At 42.9% G+C, this 17,070-nt stretch overlaps 2 protein-coding genes across 5 annotated transcripts in view; both read left to right on the forward strand.

Moving 5' to 3' along the window:
- The first annotated feature begins 4,995 nt into the window (after nt 1-4,995).
- On the forward strand, nt 4,996-10,625 carry rxylt1 (ribitol xylosyltransferase 1). The gene is made up of 6 exons (XM_018754995.2): nt 4,996-5,227; nt 6,152-6,358; nt 6,932-7,034; nt 7,822-8,136; nt 8,333-8,500; nt 9,585-10,625. Exons 1-6 carry the CDS (start codon nt 5,095-5,097, stop codon nt 9,985-9,987), a joined length of 1,329 nt encoding a protein of 442 aa, XP_018610511.1. The 5' UTR covers nt 4,996-5,094; the 3' UTR covers nt 9,988-10,625.
- A 3,003-nt stretch (nt 10,626-13,628) lies between these two features.
- srgap1a (SLIT-ROBO Rho GTPase activating protein 1a) overlaps nt 13,629-17,070 on the forward strand; it is a 75,429-nt gene continuing 71,987 nt past the window's right edge. For 2 of the 4 annotated variants that reach the window (XM_029251970.1, XM_029251971.1), the window contains exon 1: nt 13,630-14,248. In XM_029251970.1, the coding sequence (XP_029107803.1) occupies nt 14,173-14,248 (76 nt within the window). In that variant the 5' untranslated portion in view covers nt 13,630-14,172. Of the gene's footprint in view, nt 14,249-17,070 lie in introns of all 4 variants that reach the window. The other 2 variants (XM_029251969.1, XM_029251972.1) reach the window with 2 other exon arrangements.

Here is a 17,070-nt window from a genome sequence, read left to right on the forward strand (position 1 = left end):
TGTCATAAAGTAGATGGTGTAAATTTCTAAATTGATTCAAAGAGTGGACATTGATTGTTCTTCTCTCTGCGTCTTCATTTAGTCCAAACCCAGTCATGCAGAAAGAAAGATTAGGAATATAATTAAAGAATGTATGAACTGAAACAGAAGTAGATTACAAGATTCACAAAAGCACTTTGTGACTCACTTGTAACTTTCAGGTTTTACTGGCGGAGTTAAAAAAAATGTTGTGAAGTGATACTATCTGTTGCTGACAATGTGTGCAGTGATTTCCTTAGTTTTTGACACGTCATTACAGACACTCCGACGGCCGACCCTTCCGCCCCCAATCATGTCATAATTTTATATCTGATTGGAACACTGGTCTCATCGGATAATCGATGAGCACTGAGTGGAGGTGTTTTTCACACTGTGCTTGTGTATGTACCGGTGTGAATTGAGGTGCACGTCTGCCTGTGATAGAAGCCACTGCAGGTGTTGCACCTGTAGCTGAAGTGGAAATAGGGAAGGAGGAAAGGAGAGAGGTGGGATGGAAGAGAAATGAGGTTGGATGGTATAGGACGAACAAAGGGCTGGTGATGCGATGGAAGAGACAGCAATGAACAAAACATGACTGTGAGCTGTAGTAAAATTGTCTCATAGATTTCAGTAGCTGGTAGGGGGCTGCTGGTAGTGTGGTGCTGGTTTGAGCTGATGCCTTGGACCCGAAGGCTGCAGGTTTGAATCTCACCTCCAGCTTGTAGTTACCCTAAATTGTTCCAGTAAAACTACTCAGCTGTATAAATGGGTAAATTAAATTAAATTAAAAGCATAAGTCACTTTGGAGAAAACCAGCCAACCAACCAATGTCAACAGCCATTTGTCCCAAATGGGGTCGCAGCGAATCAAGTGGTCTGGTGGGGGTCCAGTCCCTCTCCTCTGCCTCTATCAACCGGTGTCCCACAGGGCTCGGTATTGGGTCCTCTTCTCGATCTACACTTCCTCCCTCGGCCCTGTCATAGCCTCTCATGCATTCAAATACCACTTTTATGTTGATGATATCCAGCTCTTCCTCTTCTTTCCATCTGGAGCATCAGACATTTCTGCATGCATTGCTGCCTGTCTGTCAGACATTTCTGTATGGATGCCTGATCATCACCTTCAACTCAACCTCTCCAAAACAGAGATTCTTTATCTCCCAGCTGGCCTGTCCTCCTGTCACGATCTATCAATCAAACTGGACAACTCACTCATTTTGCCTAGCTCCTTTGCTAAGAGTCTGGGAGTTACGACTGACATGAGTCTGGTCTTTCTCTCAGCACATTGAAGCCACAACCCAGACCTGTAGATACATCCTGCACAACATCCGCAGGATCCAACTTTACCTCACAACAGACTCTGCCCAACTACTTGTCCAGGCCATGGTGACTTCCCGTCTGGACTACTTGTACTTCAACTCTCCCCTGTCTGGCCTTCCTGCTACTGCCATCAAACCTCTACAGCTGATACAGAACACTGCTGCATGCGTTGTGTTTGACTTGCCAAAGCGTTCCTATGTATCTCCTCTACTCGTTTCTCTGCACTGGCTTCCTATAGCTGCCCGTGTCAAATTTAAGACCCTGGTTATGACCTACAAATGCATCAATGGAACTGCTCCCAGATATCTACAGGACTTGATCAACTGCTACACACCAACCAGACCGCTTCGCTCACTTGGTGGTCCCGTGCACGAAAGGTAAAGCACAGAGGTTCTCAGTTCTGGCTCCATTGTGGTGGATTGACCTCCCTCTCTCACTCATTTGGAATCTGGAATCGTGGATATTCAGATGAAGTTTTATGCAGCTACTCATGTGATGAACATTGGTTCATATGGTGGAAAGAAACAAACAAACTGCACTTAAGAATCATACATCTGGAACTGTCTTTCTTTCTGCTAATATAATATAGAAATTGCATTTTCTATGAGATGTACGTTGCTTTGGAGAAAAGCATCTGCTAAATGAATAAATGTAAATGTAAACTGGATGTGCGGGACCTTTACGGCTTTTATTTGCTTCCGAAATCAGTTCGCGAAAATCAAAATCGATCTGACGGAAACTGTTCACGCTTTAGAGGTTTGGACGGCTCCACTCCATCACCACTGACCTCCTGTCACGTATGCAAAGTTTAATTTCCCCCATTCTCCATAACACTCCACATGAGTCATTAGAGCTTCCTAATGCAACACAGTGTCTTATGCCGGATAATAATAATAATATATATTTTTCTTTAATTCAGCCCCATTGCTGCATGAGACAGAGTAAACAAGGCCTCAGAAACTGATTTATTTGGTGTAGGATACCCCACCCAAGGGCAAGTGTTAAGACCAGAGCAAACTCATATTGCTGCTATTTTTCTTCATCCCTTTTATTAAATTACATAAAGCATCACAAGGTCCTACAAACATTTTTCAGTACCCAGTGTTACACGGTTATTGCATCCTGGATTATGGGCTCCATGTTTGGTCCGGCAACAGAAAACAAGTCCCAACGAAACCGATCTCCCATCAGTCTTCAAACAAGTGAGCCTTGATCTTCTCTGGGAATTATTTACAATGATTTACCCATTTTTGCAGCTGCGTAATTTTACTGGGGCAGTTTAGGGTAAGTACCTTGCTCAGGGGTACCACAGCAGGAGGTGGATTTCGAACCTGCGATCTCCGGGGTGCAAAGGTAGCGGCTCTACGTATAAAGCATAAGTGACACCAAAGAAAAATTATGCAGAAAGCTTGTCTTCACAGGCAGCAGTCTAGGTGCTCGTGTCCACACCTGAGGACACACCAGGCCACTCTGTCTGCGAGGTCAACATCGGCTTGATGTCACCGAACAAAAACTTCCATCGATACAGGTAGATGTTCAATGAAAGGGGATAAAACCCACAAAGGCCTGAAATTACTTCCTGATGCAACATGACCTTGAGGCCTAGGTGTTTTAGCTCTGGGTTCAAAGTGACACAAGTATTAAGTGTGAAGGATCCGGATGTTTGGACCCAACAGAATGTAACATTGCAGTCCGTCATGCAGTAATGTGCGAGCGACCGTGATCCAACCACAGAGCACTTGACAACCCTTGGGTGGAGGACATGCAGCATGAAAAGACCCATAGCGCCACCCCTGGGTGAAGAACAGTTAATTTTGGGAACTTTCTCATTTATAGGCTTTGTGCATGAATCTTATTATTAAAACTGAGACAGGACTGAAAATGTGTACCTTTGCATTACATATAACAGCAATATTACTTGTGTTTTATTTTTAAAAATATATGTAGAGATGTATTACTAAATGAGATTTAATGAACTGCCTAATGATTAAAAGAAAGTAAAACATTTATTAAAAAAATAAAATTATAAACCCACTCTGTACTATCAATATTACTTTTATTTTATTTTTTTTGAATATACCAACATGTAGAAATCTAATAATAAATTAAATGTAATTAACTGTCTAATGATTAAATGAAAGTAAAACGGTAAAAATAACTACTTCATAGAATCAACATTGCTTTTATTTTAAGTTTTGAAATATACCCATATATAGAAACGTAACAATAAATATAATTTAATTAACTGCCCTATGATTAAGAGAAAGTAAAAATAATAATAAAGTTTTACAAAACTATGTATACATCTTAAGTATTAAATTGCACACATTGAAAGCATAACACAAGCACTGATAATTAATATTAATCTCGCGATCAAATGAAGATCCTCCAGCATTCATTGGTTAATACACACATTTTCGTAACTGTACGCAACACCTCTAATAGCACAGCATCCACGTGCTTTGCAGAAAGACTGAACGTGTCTTTTATAATATAATATAATATAATATAATATAATATAATAAAGAGTGTGGAGCCAAGTTGTTAAAAAGTCACTTTTCAGTGTGCTGCGCTGCGCACTGCGTCTCACACCCCGAGTCTGCGACGTAGACTCTGGACCACTGTGAACCTACATTGCGCATGCGCTCTGAATGAATTAGAAAAAAAATACTTCGTTATATATCATATAATATGTTTGCGTTGTCCGGCCTTACGCCCTGTGTTGCCGGGTAGGCTCCGGTTCCCCGCGACCCCATATGGGACAAGCGGTTCAGAAAATGTGTGTGTGTGTGTGTGTGTGTGTGTTTGCGTTGTCAGGCATAAAAAAGTGCCTTTAATGTAGGTTTTATGTGGCGTGCAGCACCCTGGGTTCAAATGGGGTTGGTTGAAGAAAAATGCACAGGCAGTGTTCATTACGAATGTTTATCAGAGCACCGGCACACAGGGAAACGATGCTCTCGGGTCGAGGACACCTTTTCTTCAGGGACCTGCGCCTCGAGCCAGATTTCCCAGCCTGCTTAGCGCCCCCAGGGTTTCTTCCTACTTAAATTCCCTAAAACTTTAATAAACACCTTTCCCGTTCAAACTCACATTAACTCGGGTCGTTACATTTATAATTAATTTTAGGTGACACATTTAAAACGTGTATACTGAACAGATAGGACAGGACAGAGCTCATATTTTATTAATCCCTACAGGGAAATTCACACAAATAACAGACGTGACACATAACAAGAAAGTGCAGTAGTAGTAATCCGAATAATAACGAATACATATGGAAACAAATTACGAAAACAGAGAAAATCAACATTTACAAATTACGATTATACTAAACAAAAAGTATGTAATAATAAATTATTCTTTCATAATGTGTAATATACTATTTTTATATTTCAATGGGATTTTAATTCAACATCAATTTAATGTTTGATGATCAAAACAACAATACATACACATGATGAAAAAATATGCATGCAACTTTAATCGCCTCTTTTTTTCACTTTCCTTTTTACTTCTCTGTGAAGGTTTACAACCACATTCCGGACAAATCATATATTTCTAACAGTTACATTTCATACGCTCTGCATGCGTGTACCCGATGCATGGAAGCGGCAAAGTCTGATGTTTACGTCATCATTCTGCGACCGGGACCCGGAACTGCAAGTTCACTGGTAACAACATCTTTACCTGTCGTCAAGAGCCAACCTGTACGGGATAACTGGACAAAACCAGAATGATAACCTGAAATGAAAAAAATATGAAAGTCAACTGCAGAAAAATTTGCTACTGTATTGTTTTTGTGTATCTCGTGTTTTCGTTTTACGCAGCGTATAACGTCTTCTTTAATGCAAAAGTTATTTCCAGAGTCCACAGGGTGGTGAAGAAAGTGGGTAAGAAAACCATTTTCTCTCTTCATCCAGCTGCTCCTTCAAACGCAAAATCTCTGTTCTGCTTATGATTTAAAGAGTGCTTACTAGTTAGTAATTTTAGTTTAGCTTAGTCGGGCCGCAATCCTTTGACTTGTATCCAGTCCAGGTACTAACATACCCATGATATTATTGGTCCAGTAAAATGACTCAGCTGTATAAATGAGTAATTGTAAATAGATTAACAGTATAAAATCGCTTTGGAGAAACGCATCAGCTAAATGAATAAATGTAAAAGTAAATTTAAATTAGAGCCTGAAGCAGGAAATGAGTTTTGCATTTGGCCAACAGACCCCACTGCCATGGCCACACATTGTGCCTGTTCCCACAACATGGCTCATGGCATCGACACACACAATGCAGGCTCAGTGCAGGTAGAAAGTGAAGCACAGTATGTGTGTGTGTGAGTGAGTGTGAGAGATCAGGTCAGAAAAGAAAGTTTTTGTTGTGCCGTGATAATAAGGACATGGAAATACATGCTTTTGTTTCTGCAGAGAACTTTAAAAAAAAAAAAAAAAGAAAACCAAAAGACGCAAGGAGGGACACAGAGTAAAACGTCCAGTAACACTGACATTTGATCTGTGTTGACAATTGTGATTAATTCTGAATGTTGGACACCCATCTGGAACTTACTAGATGGTTCTACATGATCGTACCTGTAAAACAGTGCAACCTTTTGACCTTCTGTTCTTGATCTATATCTGTGGATGTATTTTCAATTCATCATTCTGCTGTTTCTGAGAAAAGCATCACATAAATGAATTAATGTAAATGTGTGTGAGACATGGTGACTGTAAACCACCCTCGTAGTGTGATGACTGAATGATTGTGAACTGATGAGAACAAATGGCTCTGTTTCACTCGCTGTGTTCGTACCATGCCCTGTAGACAGTGCACGGGCAGCGGAGCGCAGGAGCCCCGTCCTCCCCAGGGAGGAGGAGGATGAGGAAGAGTGGGACCCATGGGAGGAAGAGGAGAAGCAGGAGCTTGCGGACTTACAGAGGCGAAGGGGGGCATTCCAGGTGTACCAGGAACGTGTTGCCAGGGAACGGCTGAAGAGGCACAGGGTTCAGATTTGGGGCAAAGCCGCCATCGGTGAGTTGCAGACCAACAGGTCTCCCTACATGGTCCAGTTTGAACTGGTATAGACTCTTCTGCTCTCTGCTTCACTGTGATTTCCTCTGTCAGTAGGTTGTATTTCATAGTCGAATAGAGCATAGACATCATGTAACTCCTGCCATTTTGCTGGCTTGAGAGTATATACATACCGGCTCCCAGGGCCACTTTTCTATTTTGCTTAATTTCTTTCCTGCAACCCAAGTGTAAGTGGAACATATCTGGTTCTTGCAGCCTGTGTAGAGACAGTGTTAATATATTAGTTAACTGATGCCTGTGTGAATATATGTTCTTTTAATCAGTCCAAGCTGTTGGATTTCTGTTTGGTCATTTGTTTTCGTATTTCTAGCATAAGTACTGAAATGACTGAGGTACATAAGTTAATTTGGTAGTAGAGTAATAACAAAAAACACTGTGCCAATTGGCTGATTTATTGTTTTCCCCCCAGCTGTCTGGTTAACCAGATGATGACTGACATGCGTAGCTTAGACCACGTATTGATCTGACTGATCTGTCTGAACAAGCTCCAGTGAACATGTTCCTCATGTGCAGGGCTGTACCTCTGGGAACATATTTTAGAGGGGCCACTGAATCCCCTGGACAGGACTGCGCAGTGGAGAGAGGGGGAGGTGGTGTCTGGAAATATCACATTCAGGTAGGTGTCTGTATTACTACTACTGTTATTACATTATTAAGGTTTTGCATCATTTGTGCGCGCATGTTTTCTGATGGATCTGTTTTGGTGGCTTTTTTTCATTTTTGTGGAAAAACTGTCATCTCTGCTATAAGCAATACAGAGAGGTTGTGCCTCAATCTGCTAACGAATAAACAGATACTTTTTGCTGACAACTAATTGAGGGCCTCACTTTTCATTTTTATGTTATGTGGTAGTGAGCTCTTGCTGGCTTTGCAGACAGCTGGAAGCAGATGTCAAGGTATCTGTTCTTATCAGTGTTGTGCTGTACAAAGGCAACAGTTATTCTAATATTTGCATCAATGGTCCATTGGTTCCTTCACAGCTACCAGGACAGCACTTCTCAGCTTCAGGTGCTGCAGTAATAAAGTACACAATGAGGTTTAAGATAGTTTTGTTGATGTCCTGTGTTTAACTGGAACAATAGAAAAAATACAGCCTGAGACTTATATTACTGCTATATTTTTAGTGTCTTCTTGGCCATGGATGAGTAAAATTAAACGTAAAAGACAAAACCAGAAGGCAGTGTTCACAAAAATCCAAAAGCATGGCAAGCTGTTTTGTGCCTGTAAAATAGTTTCAGATGCTTTATGTAAAGAGCTTACAGTGACGATTTTTTAATAAATTCTCCAAAGCTACACGAAACAGGGCTTTTGCTCAAGATAAGCGCAGTTTCCAGACTTTACAACATGGAGTTCAAGTGACTGCAATTCCCAGACTCCTGACTTGGACTCCTGTTCCTCTGCAGTTTCTACACGGGTCCAGCTGTGGTCCAGGGTCACGTGCCTCTAGAAACAGACAGCGTGGTGCTGGTCCTGAACGGTCGCGAGGAACAGAAGGTCTCCTATGCCACCCGATGGCTGCAGCACGTGGAGGCGCTGGTGCATTCTGGCTCGCTACTGCATGTCGCCGTGGTGTTGCTGGGCAGCGAGCGCTGCGTCAATGACTGGTTCCAGCCCTATCTGCGTAGCTACGGCGGCTTCGTGGACCGGCTCTTCCTCGTGTACGACAGCCCTTGGGTTAACGGTCGCGACATCTTCCAGTGGCCGCTCGGTGTAGCCACGTAAGTTACTCCAGTTGTCCGGTTCTTAAATTCCAGGAATTCTGCTGTAGAAAAAAAATATAATCCATGGTTAAGTATTGTAATTTTTGCTCCGTTAAATAATTGAGGCTGTCCATCAATTTTGAAAATGTTGAAGGCTGTGATTATAATATTGGTTATGATAAAAGAAAATGAGGGCTTTTCCTTTATCCTGCAGATACAGGGATTTCCCGCTGGTCATCCCCGACAGCCAGATGGAGAGCGCAGAGAGGCCTTACCTGTGTAACTTCATGGGAACAGTGTACAAGAACTCCTCCCGAGAGATCATGATGGGGATTCTCAAGCCGGTATGGGAGAAGGAGTGTCTCATCGCACCAAGGGACAAGTATGTAGAGTGCTATTGTTCTTGTTTTTTTTAATTTAAATTAAACAAGTACCAGTGAACATGATGGTTTTATTTATTTAGCAGATGCTTTTCTCCAAAGCAACTTCCAATGAACTCTGTGGTGACTTACACTGCTAGATACACTACTTGCAATGGGTCACTCATCCATACATCAGTGGAACACACTCTCTCTGTCACTTACACACTATGGGTGAACCTGAACAGCATGTCTTTGGACTTTGGGAGGAAACCACAGCACCCAGAGGAAACCCACACAGACACGGGAAGAACATGCAAACTCCATACAGACTGAGCGGAGATCGAACCCACGTCCTCTTGCACTACCCAGGGACTGTGGGACAGCAGTGCTAGTCGTTGTGCTACCGTGCCACCCGGTGTTTATATGTTCATATTATTATTGGTAAAGGACAATAATAATTTGTCATATGAAGGAACACTTATGAGTCCCAAGAGAGACTCTGCAATTATGTACAGAGCCTAAATATCTAGGTATGTAGGTGGTACAAAAAAGCTAAGCTTAGCTAGCCAAGCAGAGCAGGATAAATAAGTGCTGGGATGATGTTTTTTTGGCCTCTTGTTGAGATCTGAATTTAACAACCAATTGAAAGAGGAAAATGAAATATAAATATAACAAAGAAATATCAGCTATAATTTAATATATAAATAATGTGCAACATAATAGTAGTGCTATTAATAATGAGAATAATAATGATAATAGTGGCAGCTAGTGTAGCGATTAGAGCCATCAAGCTGCACTCAAGGGATCCAGGTTCGAATTCCTCTCCTGCTGTTGTACCCGTGAACAAGGTACTTACTATGAATTGATACAGTAAAATGGCCCAACTGTAAAAGAGTAAATCACTATAAATAGCATTGGAGAAAAGCATCAGCCAAATAAATGAAGTAATAAGGAAAAAAATGACAATGTTAGAGCCTGAATTGCTAAAATAACAAATGTGAGATTGTTAGCCTAGTCGTAAGCGTAACGTCAGGTGTTGCCGAGTATGAGTCAGTGTAGCTGCGCGTGAATCTATGTGCTCTGTACACATCCCTCTCTCGCCAGGTGGCTCCCTCTGGAGTCGGTAGAGAGCATGCGGCGGTACCGTACGGCTCTTGCGCAAAGCGACCTCACGCTGTGCCCGGTGGGGGTCAACACGGAAAGTTACCGCATCTACGAGGCCTGTTCCTATGGCTCCGTCCCTGTGGTGGAGGACGTGACCACGCCGGGCAGCTGTGGGTCCGAGTCTGGTGCCCCGCTGCGGCTGCTCAAAGCCAGGGGGGCGCCTTTCATCTTCCTCCGCGACTGGCGTGAGCTGCCTGGCCTGCTGGAGAGCGAGATGCGCAGGACGACGGCAGAGAAGGCGGAGAGGCGGCGCCAGCTGCTCACCTGGTACGCAGACTTCCATCGGTGGATGAAGGAGCACTTCACCCAGGTCCTGGAGGAGGCCTTCTTCACACAGGGCTGAGCGGTGGCTCGCATGAGCACCACCCGGGTACGGAGGAAGAGCAGCTGTGTCGTAGGCGTACAGGAAATTCAAAAACATGGATAGTGGTTATATTCCGATTCTCATCACCGTTTCGTTTCTCCGTTATTCCTGTTAGTGTTTACACCTGGAACACAGTCTGGCACTCCTGTGTTCTCGCTTATCACCTTTCACACAAATGTAAAACATGGGAAAACACTATTGAACACTATGAACCGTTGTGGTGTATACCGATCAGCCGACACATTAAAAGCCACCTGCCTAATACTGGGTTGGTCCCCCTCATGCCACCAAAACAGCTCTGACGTGTTGAGGCATGGACTCCACAAGACCTCCGAAGGTGTCCTGTGGTATCTGGCACGAAGGCGTCAGCAGGAAATCTTTTAAGTCCTGTAAGTTGTGAGGTGGGGCCTCAATGGATTAGACTTGTGTTTCCAGCACATCCCCCAGATGCTCGATTGGATTGAGATCTGGGGAATTTGGAGGCCAACTAACACCTTCAACTTTTAAACAATTTTGCAGTGTGATGGGGCCACAGCCATCAGGGAATAATAGCGTTGCCATGAAGGGGTGTACGTGGTCTGCAACAATCTTTAGGTAGGTGGTACGTGTCAAAGTAACATCCACATGAATGTCAGGACCCAAGGTTTCCCAGCAGAACATTGGCCAGAGCATCACGGTGCCTCCACCGGCTTGTCTTCTTCCCATAGCGTATCCTGCTACCATCCCTTCCCCAGTTAAACGGCCGTCCGCACGATCTACAAGAAAACGTGATTCATCAGACGAGACCACCTTCTTCCATTGCTCCATGATCCAGTTCTGATGCTCACGTGCCCATTGTAGGCACTTTTGGCGGTGGACGGGGGTCAACGTGGGCATTCTATCTGGTCTGCGGCTACACGGCCCCATACGCAGAATGTTCGATGAGCTGTGTGTTCTGACACCTTTCTATCATGGCTAGCATTAAGGTTTTTGGTAATTTGTGCTACAGTAGCTCTTCTATGAGATCAGACCAGACAGGCTAGCCTTTGCTCCCCACAGACATCAGTGAGCCCTTGGGTGCCCATGACCCTGTTGCTGGTTCACGGGTTGTCCTTCCTTGGACCACTTTTGGTAGGTACTAACCACTGCATACCGGGAACACCCCACAAGACCTGCTGTTTTGGAGATGCTCCGACCCAGTCGTCTAGCCATCGCAACTTGGCCCTTGTCAAAGTCACTCAGATTCTTATACTTTGCCCATTTTTCCTCCTTTCAACACATCAAATTCAAGAACTGACTGATCACTTGCTGCCTACTATATCCCACCCCTTGACAGGTGCCTTTGTAACGAGATAATTAACGTTATTCACTTTACCTGTCAGTGGTTTTAATGTTTTGGCTGATTTGTATCTCAGTGTTTTAAAGGGGTCTGCCCTTTAGCTACTGTGTAGTGTGACTGACAAAAATAGTGATTTTCGTATAATTTGTGTTTGCCATCGTTTCAGTGGCCATAACACTAATGATCTTGGATACTGTACTTTTTTTCCTCAGAAAATTGTGAAATGTGTGCTGTAAATGTGTACTTTGATGTAAATAAAATCTTTAAAGTATTTCAGGCTTTTGATGCCAGGTGAAAATGAAATAATGTAATTAGGAGATTGAGTAATTAAACTAAACATTGCACTGTAGAATAAACGTGATTTTGCTCCAGAAGTTTGTTTACATCTTTTGACATTTAACAGAGGGAGCTATAGGTTGTCAAAAAGTTTACACTGTCTCCTCAACTTAGACATAATTTGGTCCAGAAGTCTGTCTGTAACTTGATTTGTTTTTAATTCTAGAGTCACTTTTAACAGTAAGTGTAAGTCAATAAAAGCTGTGGAATATAGATATGTCAATTTACTCATTGGTATGGTTAAAAAAATATATATGCAGATAAAACTGTAAATACTAAAAATACTCTTCAATCAATAAATCTGTCCATCATCAATAACTACTCCGAACAAACAGTGATCTGGGGCCTGTCCTCGAACTTAGGCATAAATCAGGGTGAACCCTGGATTGGATGCAATCTTTAATCTCAGACTATGCTAAAATTGATCAAAATTGAAATACATCTAGATGACCATCCATTCAATACCGAGTGCTGACCAGTTCATCACTAAAGTATACGGAGTATTTTTCAGCTTCTTTTCAGTCACTTTAAAGGGTCTTTATTATCACCACAGCCTATTAATAAACTTCATATGTCTGTCCCTCAGTTTAGTTACAAAGTTACGGACTGTACAAATCTTTACAGCTGTAACAAAACACTTTAAGACTTTTAATTTTACGTTTTTATTAAAAATATTTAACTGAAATTAAAACAGTTATAATTCTTGAAATCAAAAATACTGTCTCTATTTTAGGAACAGCAACGTCTATTCTTTCCTCATTTGGTGCAGTTTGCTGCCATCTACTGGCTGGGGAGAAGAAGACAGGTTATGCTCTTCTGCTGAAAACAAAGTAGAAGTTTTTTGAAAACAGGTATATGGAGAAAAGAGGCACATTTTGGAATATCAAAATATTTCTGTTCTGAAACCATGTGAAATGATGGTGAAAGAGTGGCGCCTTCGCACGTTTCGCCTGCGCCAGCCGCTGTTGTACAGCACGTCACCACTAGGGGGCAGCAGCTGCGCACGTCTGCGCTATAAATAACGGCGCGTTTGCAGGTACTCGTTGTTGGACCTTTCAATCCAAACCTGAGAAAAGTAACATCACATTTCCTATTTGCCTCTTATCTCCATAATCGAACCTTATGTGAGAGCGCGTAACGGGTCTTACTTCATTATCTATGCTACTTAAAATGTCAACATGCGGAAGTCACGTGAAAAGTGCACCCTTCCTAATCAATTATGTTTATTCCAATCAGCTAAGTTGTTCTTAAGTTGTTGTCAGGAGGAGGACTGGAGAAATCTGGGATCTTCTCGCAGTAACTGTGTTTTATGTTTGTCATTATTGTAATTAATTTGTAGAAGTGTGGCTTTACTTTGGCCCTCTGAGAGTTTTGTGTTGGTGTCAAAAAAGCCTGATTAAACGCCTTGTGCTTTAATGTTTGTTTTAAAACAATAAAACATAGGAAAGACAAAGGGGTTCTGTTTTTATAGTGTTTTACTGTGCTTTGTACTTCAGTTGTGAGGGTGGGGTGCTGTTTTTTTGTTTCTTTTTTTTTTACCTTCTACAGGGGGTGTGAACAACTGCGCTGTCCAAAAAGGTGGCGAATGAAAGGTCAAATTATTTATTTTTTTTTGTCCATTCAAGAATTGTTACAACATCCGCTGTAGTTATATTGACAACCAGGGCCAAGGGAAAAAAAATGAAATAACCCATATTAAAAAGTAAAAGCGATAAAACCGCAAAAAACTGAAGTGTGGTATAACTCCAGCAATACAATAAGACCAAATGTTGCAACTTTTTTCATCCTTCCTGTCCGTTTTGATGCGGATCATGTATTGATAACCTGTCGCTTCTGCCTTCACGCTCTACAAGCGCGAGCCCGTGGGGGGGGGGGCGGACACTTTCTACACAGCCACCTTCATGGCCTGAAGAAGATATTTTCAGGAGATTCTCGTAAGAAACGGTCATACACAGGATATGTTAAAAACGTGAAGCATTATTACTCATCGCTGTGTCACCTCCCAGCTCGCCGTGCACGCGAGCGCTCGTCCGCGTTGTGCGCGTTTCCGCCGTGAGCTGGCCGCCCCGCCCATCCCGAGTCGGTCTCACGCAGCAGATCGCACGCACACGCACACATATACATAACCGCGACCGCGCGTGCTCTCTCCTCCACGCTGGTGTCCACGCGCCCGGAGCGCGCGAAACGGTAACGCGCGCGCTGGCGGAGTGTTACGCCGGACATGCCCGCCGACAGTACCGCCTCCAGCAGCCGCTCGCCTCCGATAGCCCGCCTCGCGGGAGCCTCTAGCCGCGGACCGCTTTGAGCGCCGCGATCCGCGCTGTCAGTCGCCCGATCACGCGCGGCGCCGCTGCGAGAACGCAGATGCGCGGCAGCATCAGCACCTCTCCGCGGTCTCGCGCCCAGGCTGCGCTCCTCCTCGTGCGCCCGACGTGACGGACGGGCGCGCCCCTGGGATGTTCTCGCGCAGCGGCTAACATCGCGCGCACTGCAACAAGTCCCCGGCGAAGATGAGCAGCATGTCGAGCGGCGCCAAGTTCAGGAAGGACAAAGAAATCGTGGCCGAGTACGAGAGTCAGGTGAAGGGTGAGTGGAAACTTCCCGCGAACGAACGGAACCAACGGCGGAGCGTCGCAACTCGCCGAGTCTCGCGCGGCTCTTTGCGCGGCGCGCGCTTGTGGAGACCACTGAAGGAAATCGCCTCAGAGTTTTGCCACGCGCCTGCTGTGCTCTTTTAGTGTTTTTTTTTTTTTTTTTTATTTTTAATATGTGTTGTTTCACCTCCTTCACCTGTCTGACGAGCCATTCCTATAGTACAATGCAACAATATCAGTGATTTCTACTACCCAACAACAATTCAATTGAGCTAATAATACTAGAGAAACAGATATCGCGGTGTTCTCTTAAGTCTGACGTGACGGTTCCTAAATGTGTGAAAAAATTTGTTTTGAGATCACAGATCACGTCAGATTTATTTCACTACATCATGTAAAAGAATATTTATTCTTTTCACCTGTGTCCGACGAGCCTCGGTGAGTTGCATTCTTCTTCCACGTGATCATCATGGAGAATATTGAACAGAATATTATATTCATGATTGAATTAGAACATTTATTTCAACTACAAGTGTAATAATGCTAGAATAAATTTAATTAAGGCAATGAGAATCATGATGCATGCTTCAAAATAATAGTTGTTGAGGTCAGTTGTATTTGTAATCACCCAGTTATATGGTGTGACAGCTTTAAGGCTATCATTTAAAATGTTTCTAATATATTTTAGATATTATTTTGAGCAGATTTTGTCTTTAAACCCCGAACTGAGAAGCCCTCCTCAGTGATTTTTGAAGAAGGCACCTGAAATAGTCCTGCGCACGTCCTGCTCTCAGACCTCTTTCGTTCCTGTGGCCCTCGATCCCTTTCACCGTTTTTACTCCTTTCGTTTCTGCTGGTCTTCCAGGTGTGGTCACACCTCGATGGCACCAGGTGCTCCATAAAGCTCTATGTACATCCCCTGCACAATCATCGCCCTCATCCACATAGTTTTTTCCATTTTTTGTTTTTCTTTCAGCTGACGCTTTTCTCCAAAGCAACTTGCACCAATTTATTCATTTATGCCGGGTAATTTTTACTGTTAGTTCAGGCAAAGTACCTTGCTCAAGAGTATTATGCCTGGAGGTGGTGTACGAGCAAACCTGGGTCCTTTGATTGGAAGGATGAGGCTCTAACTATTGCACCACCTGCTGTGCCTTTTATGAAATCATTGCATTTTTTTAGAAGAATGCCTTCACATGTGACAGCTTATGGCATTTTATGTTATGCTTTTATCCTTTCAACTTTTGTGAGAGTGCAGGGGTGCTTCTCCCCTCAGTCTGCTTTTTAGGGCCTGGATTTTAATGTTTGGTTTTTTTTTTTTTTTTTTTTTCTTTTTCCTAACCTCCCCGAAGTCTGTGCTGCCCTGTTTTCTGACTTACAATGTGTTCATATAGCTCTATAATGTAGAGTGTGATTATTAGGAGGGGGGCATATGGCTACATTAGGGTATGTTTTAGAATTTGGGAAGAAAGACAAAACCCCCCAACCAACCCCCTAGTTTCTTTACTTGACTCTGAACATCTTGTAGCTCTTTGGTTCCAGTGTCTGAGTGCAGATCAGGCCAGAACAAATTTTTCTGTTTGGAAACAACTGGGCCTCCAGTGTGTCCAGGGTTCAGGCAGGTTGGCGCTGGGTTTTTGGTGCCCCTGGGCAAGAATTGTTCCAGCACCATTTACTCTTCTATCTCTTTCACTATTCTAAGTAAATATTGGCACTCATACAGTACATACATGTGACAAATTTTATTTCAGATATAGACACACACAGATCAAATAAAGGGAAATAAAATTGAATGTAAGTTTTTCATAATTCATAATGCAAATATGAATATTATATATGCACAGAACATAAATTTATACTTTAGCTGTTGAAAACAGACTGGCAGTTGCATGTATTTGACTGAATTTTAAGGGAACAAATAGATAAAAAATGTGACAGTTTGTTTCATAGAAAATGTCACCTACAAAGTTGCAATATTTTGGGCTCTGGCCACCAACGCATCGTACTATGCTTACATTATTATAAGGCGGCAGATCTCCAGTTTTCTAATTAAACTTTTTTTATTAAAGTTTTATTTTCCCAACAGTACAATTTTTTATTTTTTTAATTTATAAATTTTTAAAAATATTTCTGGAATATTTGGGCATCCCTAATTAATTTCCTGTGTTGGCTAAATTCAAAAACCGGCTTTGGATTCACTTGTTCTGAAAACCACACAGTAAAGGCACTAACCACTCTTTCATGACCTTCACTGAAGAGGCTTTTTAAGTCAATTCAGGCAACTCCACTAGCTTTGACCGTTTTGTTCTTAAACAACTTGTCGTGCATTTATACAGCTACATATGTATTCATAATGCCATTTTTGATTAAAAGTTAAAAGGTACAACAGGTGCACCTTACTTGTTTGCTTGAACTTGCAATCATTTGGTCACAACTCCAGCTCTTTAACCAGCAGGCCCTCTGCTGGTGTACTGCGGTACTCACTCTGAATTTTAATGACAAGCACTGCACCTGAGAGCAGGAAAGCTGTTTGCACATGCTACCATACCACTGCTGTCTAGCACCCGCCCCCCTTTCTTCTCCTCCATGGCGCCTGCAAACAGAGCAGGACGTCACTCTTAACAAGCGGCAGAAAGAAGCGGTTGCTGCCTGCGGTAACCATGGGGATTTGGCCTGTCGCCAGGAGGTACATTGTGGAGCGCCGCGAGCAGGATGAAGTATCTGCTGTTCATCTCTCTGTTGTGAGCCCTTGACACGGGGGGTGGAGAGAGAATTCTGTCGACAGGACCGGATTGTGCACGCGGGAGCTGAGGA

This window comes from Scleropages formosus, chromosome 5, assembly GCF_900964775.1.
Source record: "Scleropages formosus chromosome 5, fSclFor1.1, whole genome shotgun sequence".
Lineage (NCBI taxonomy): Eukaryota > Metazoa > Chordata > Actinopteri > Osteoglossiformes > Osteoglossidae > Scleropages > Scleropages formosus.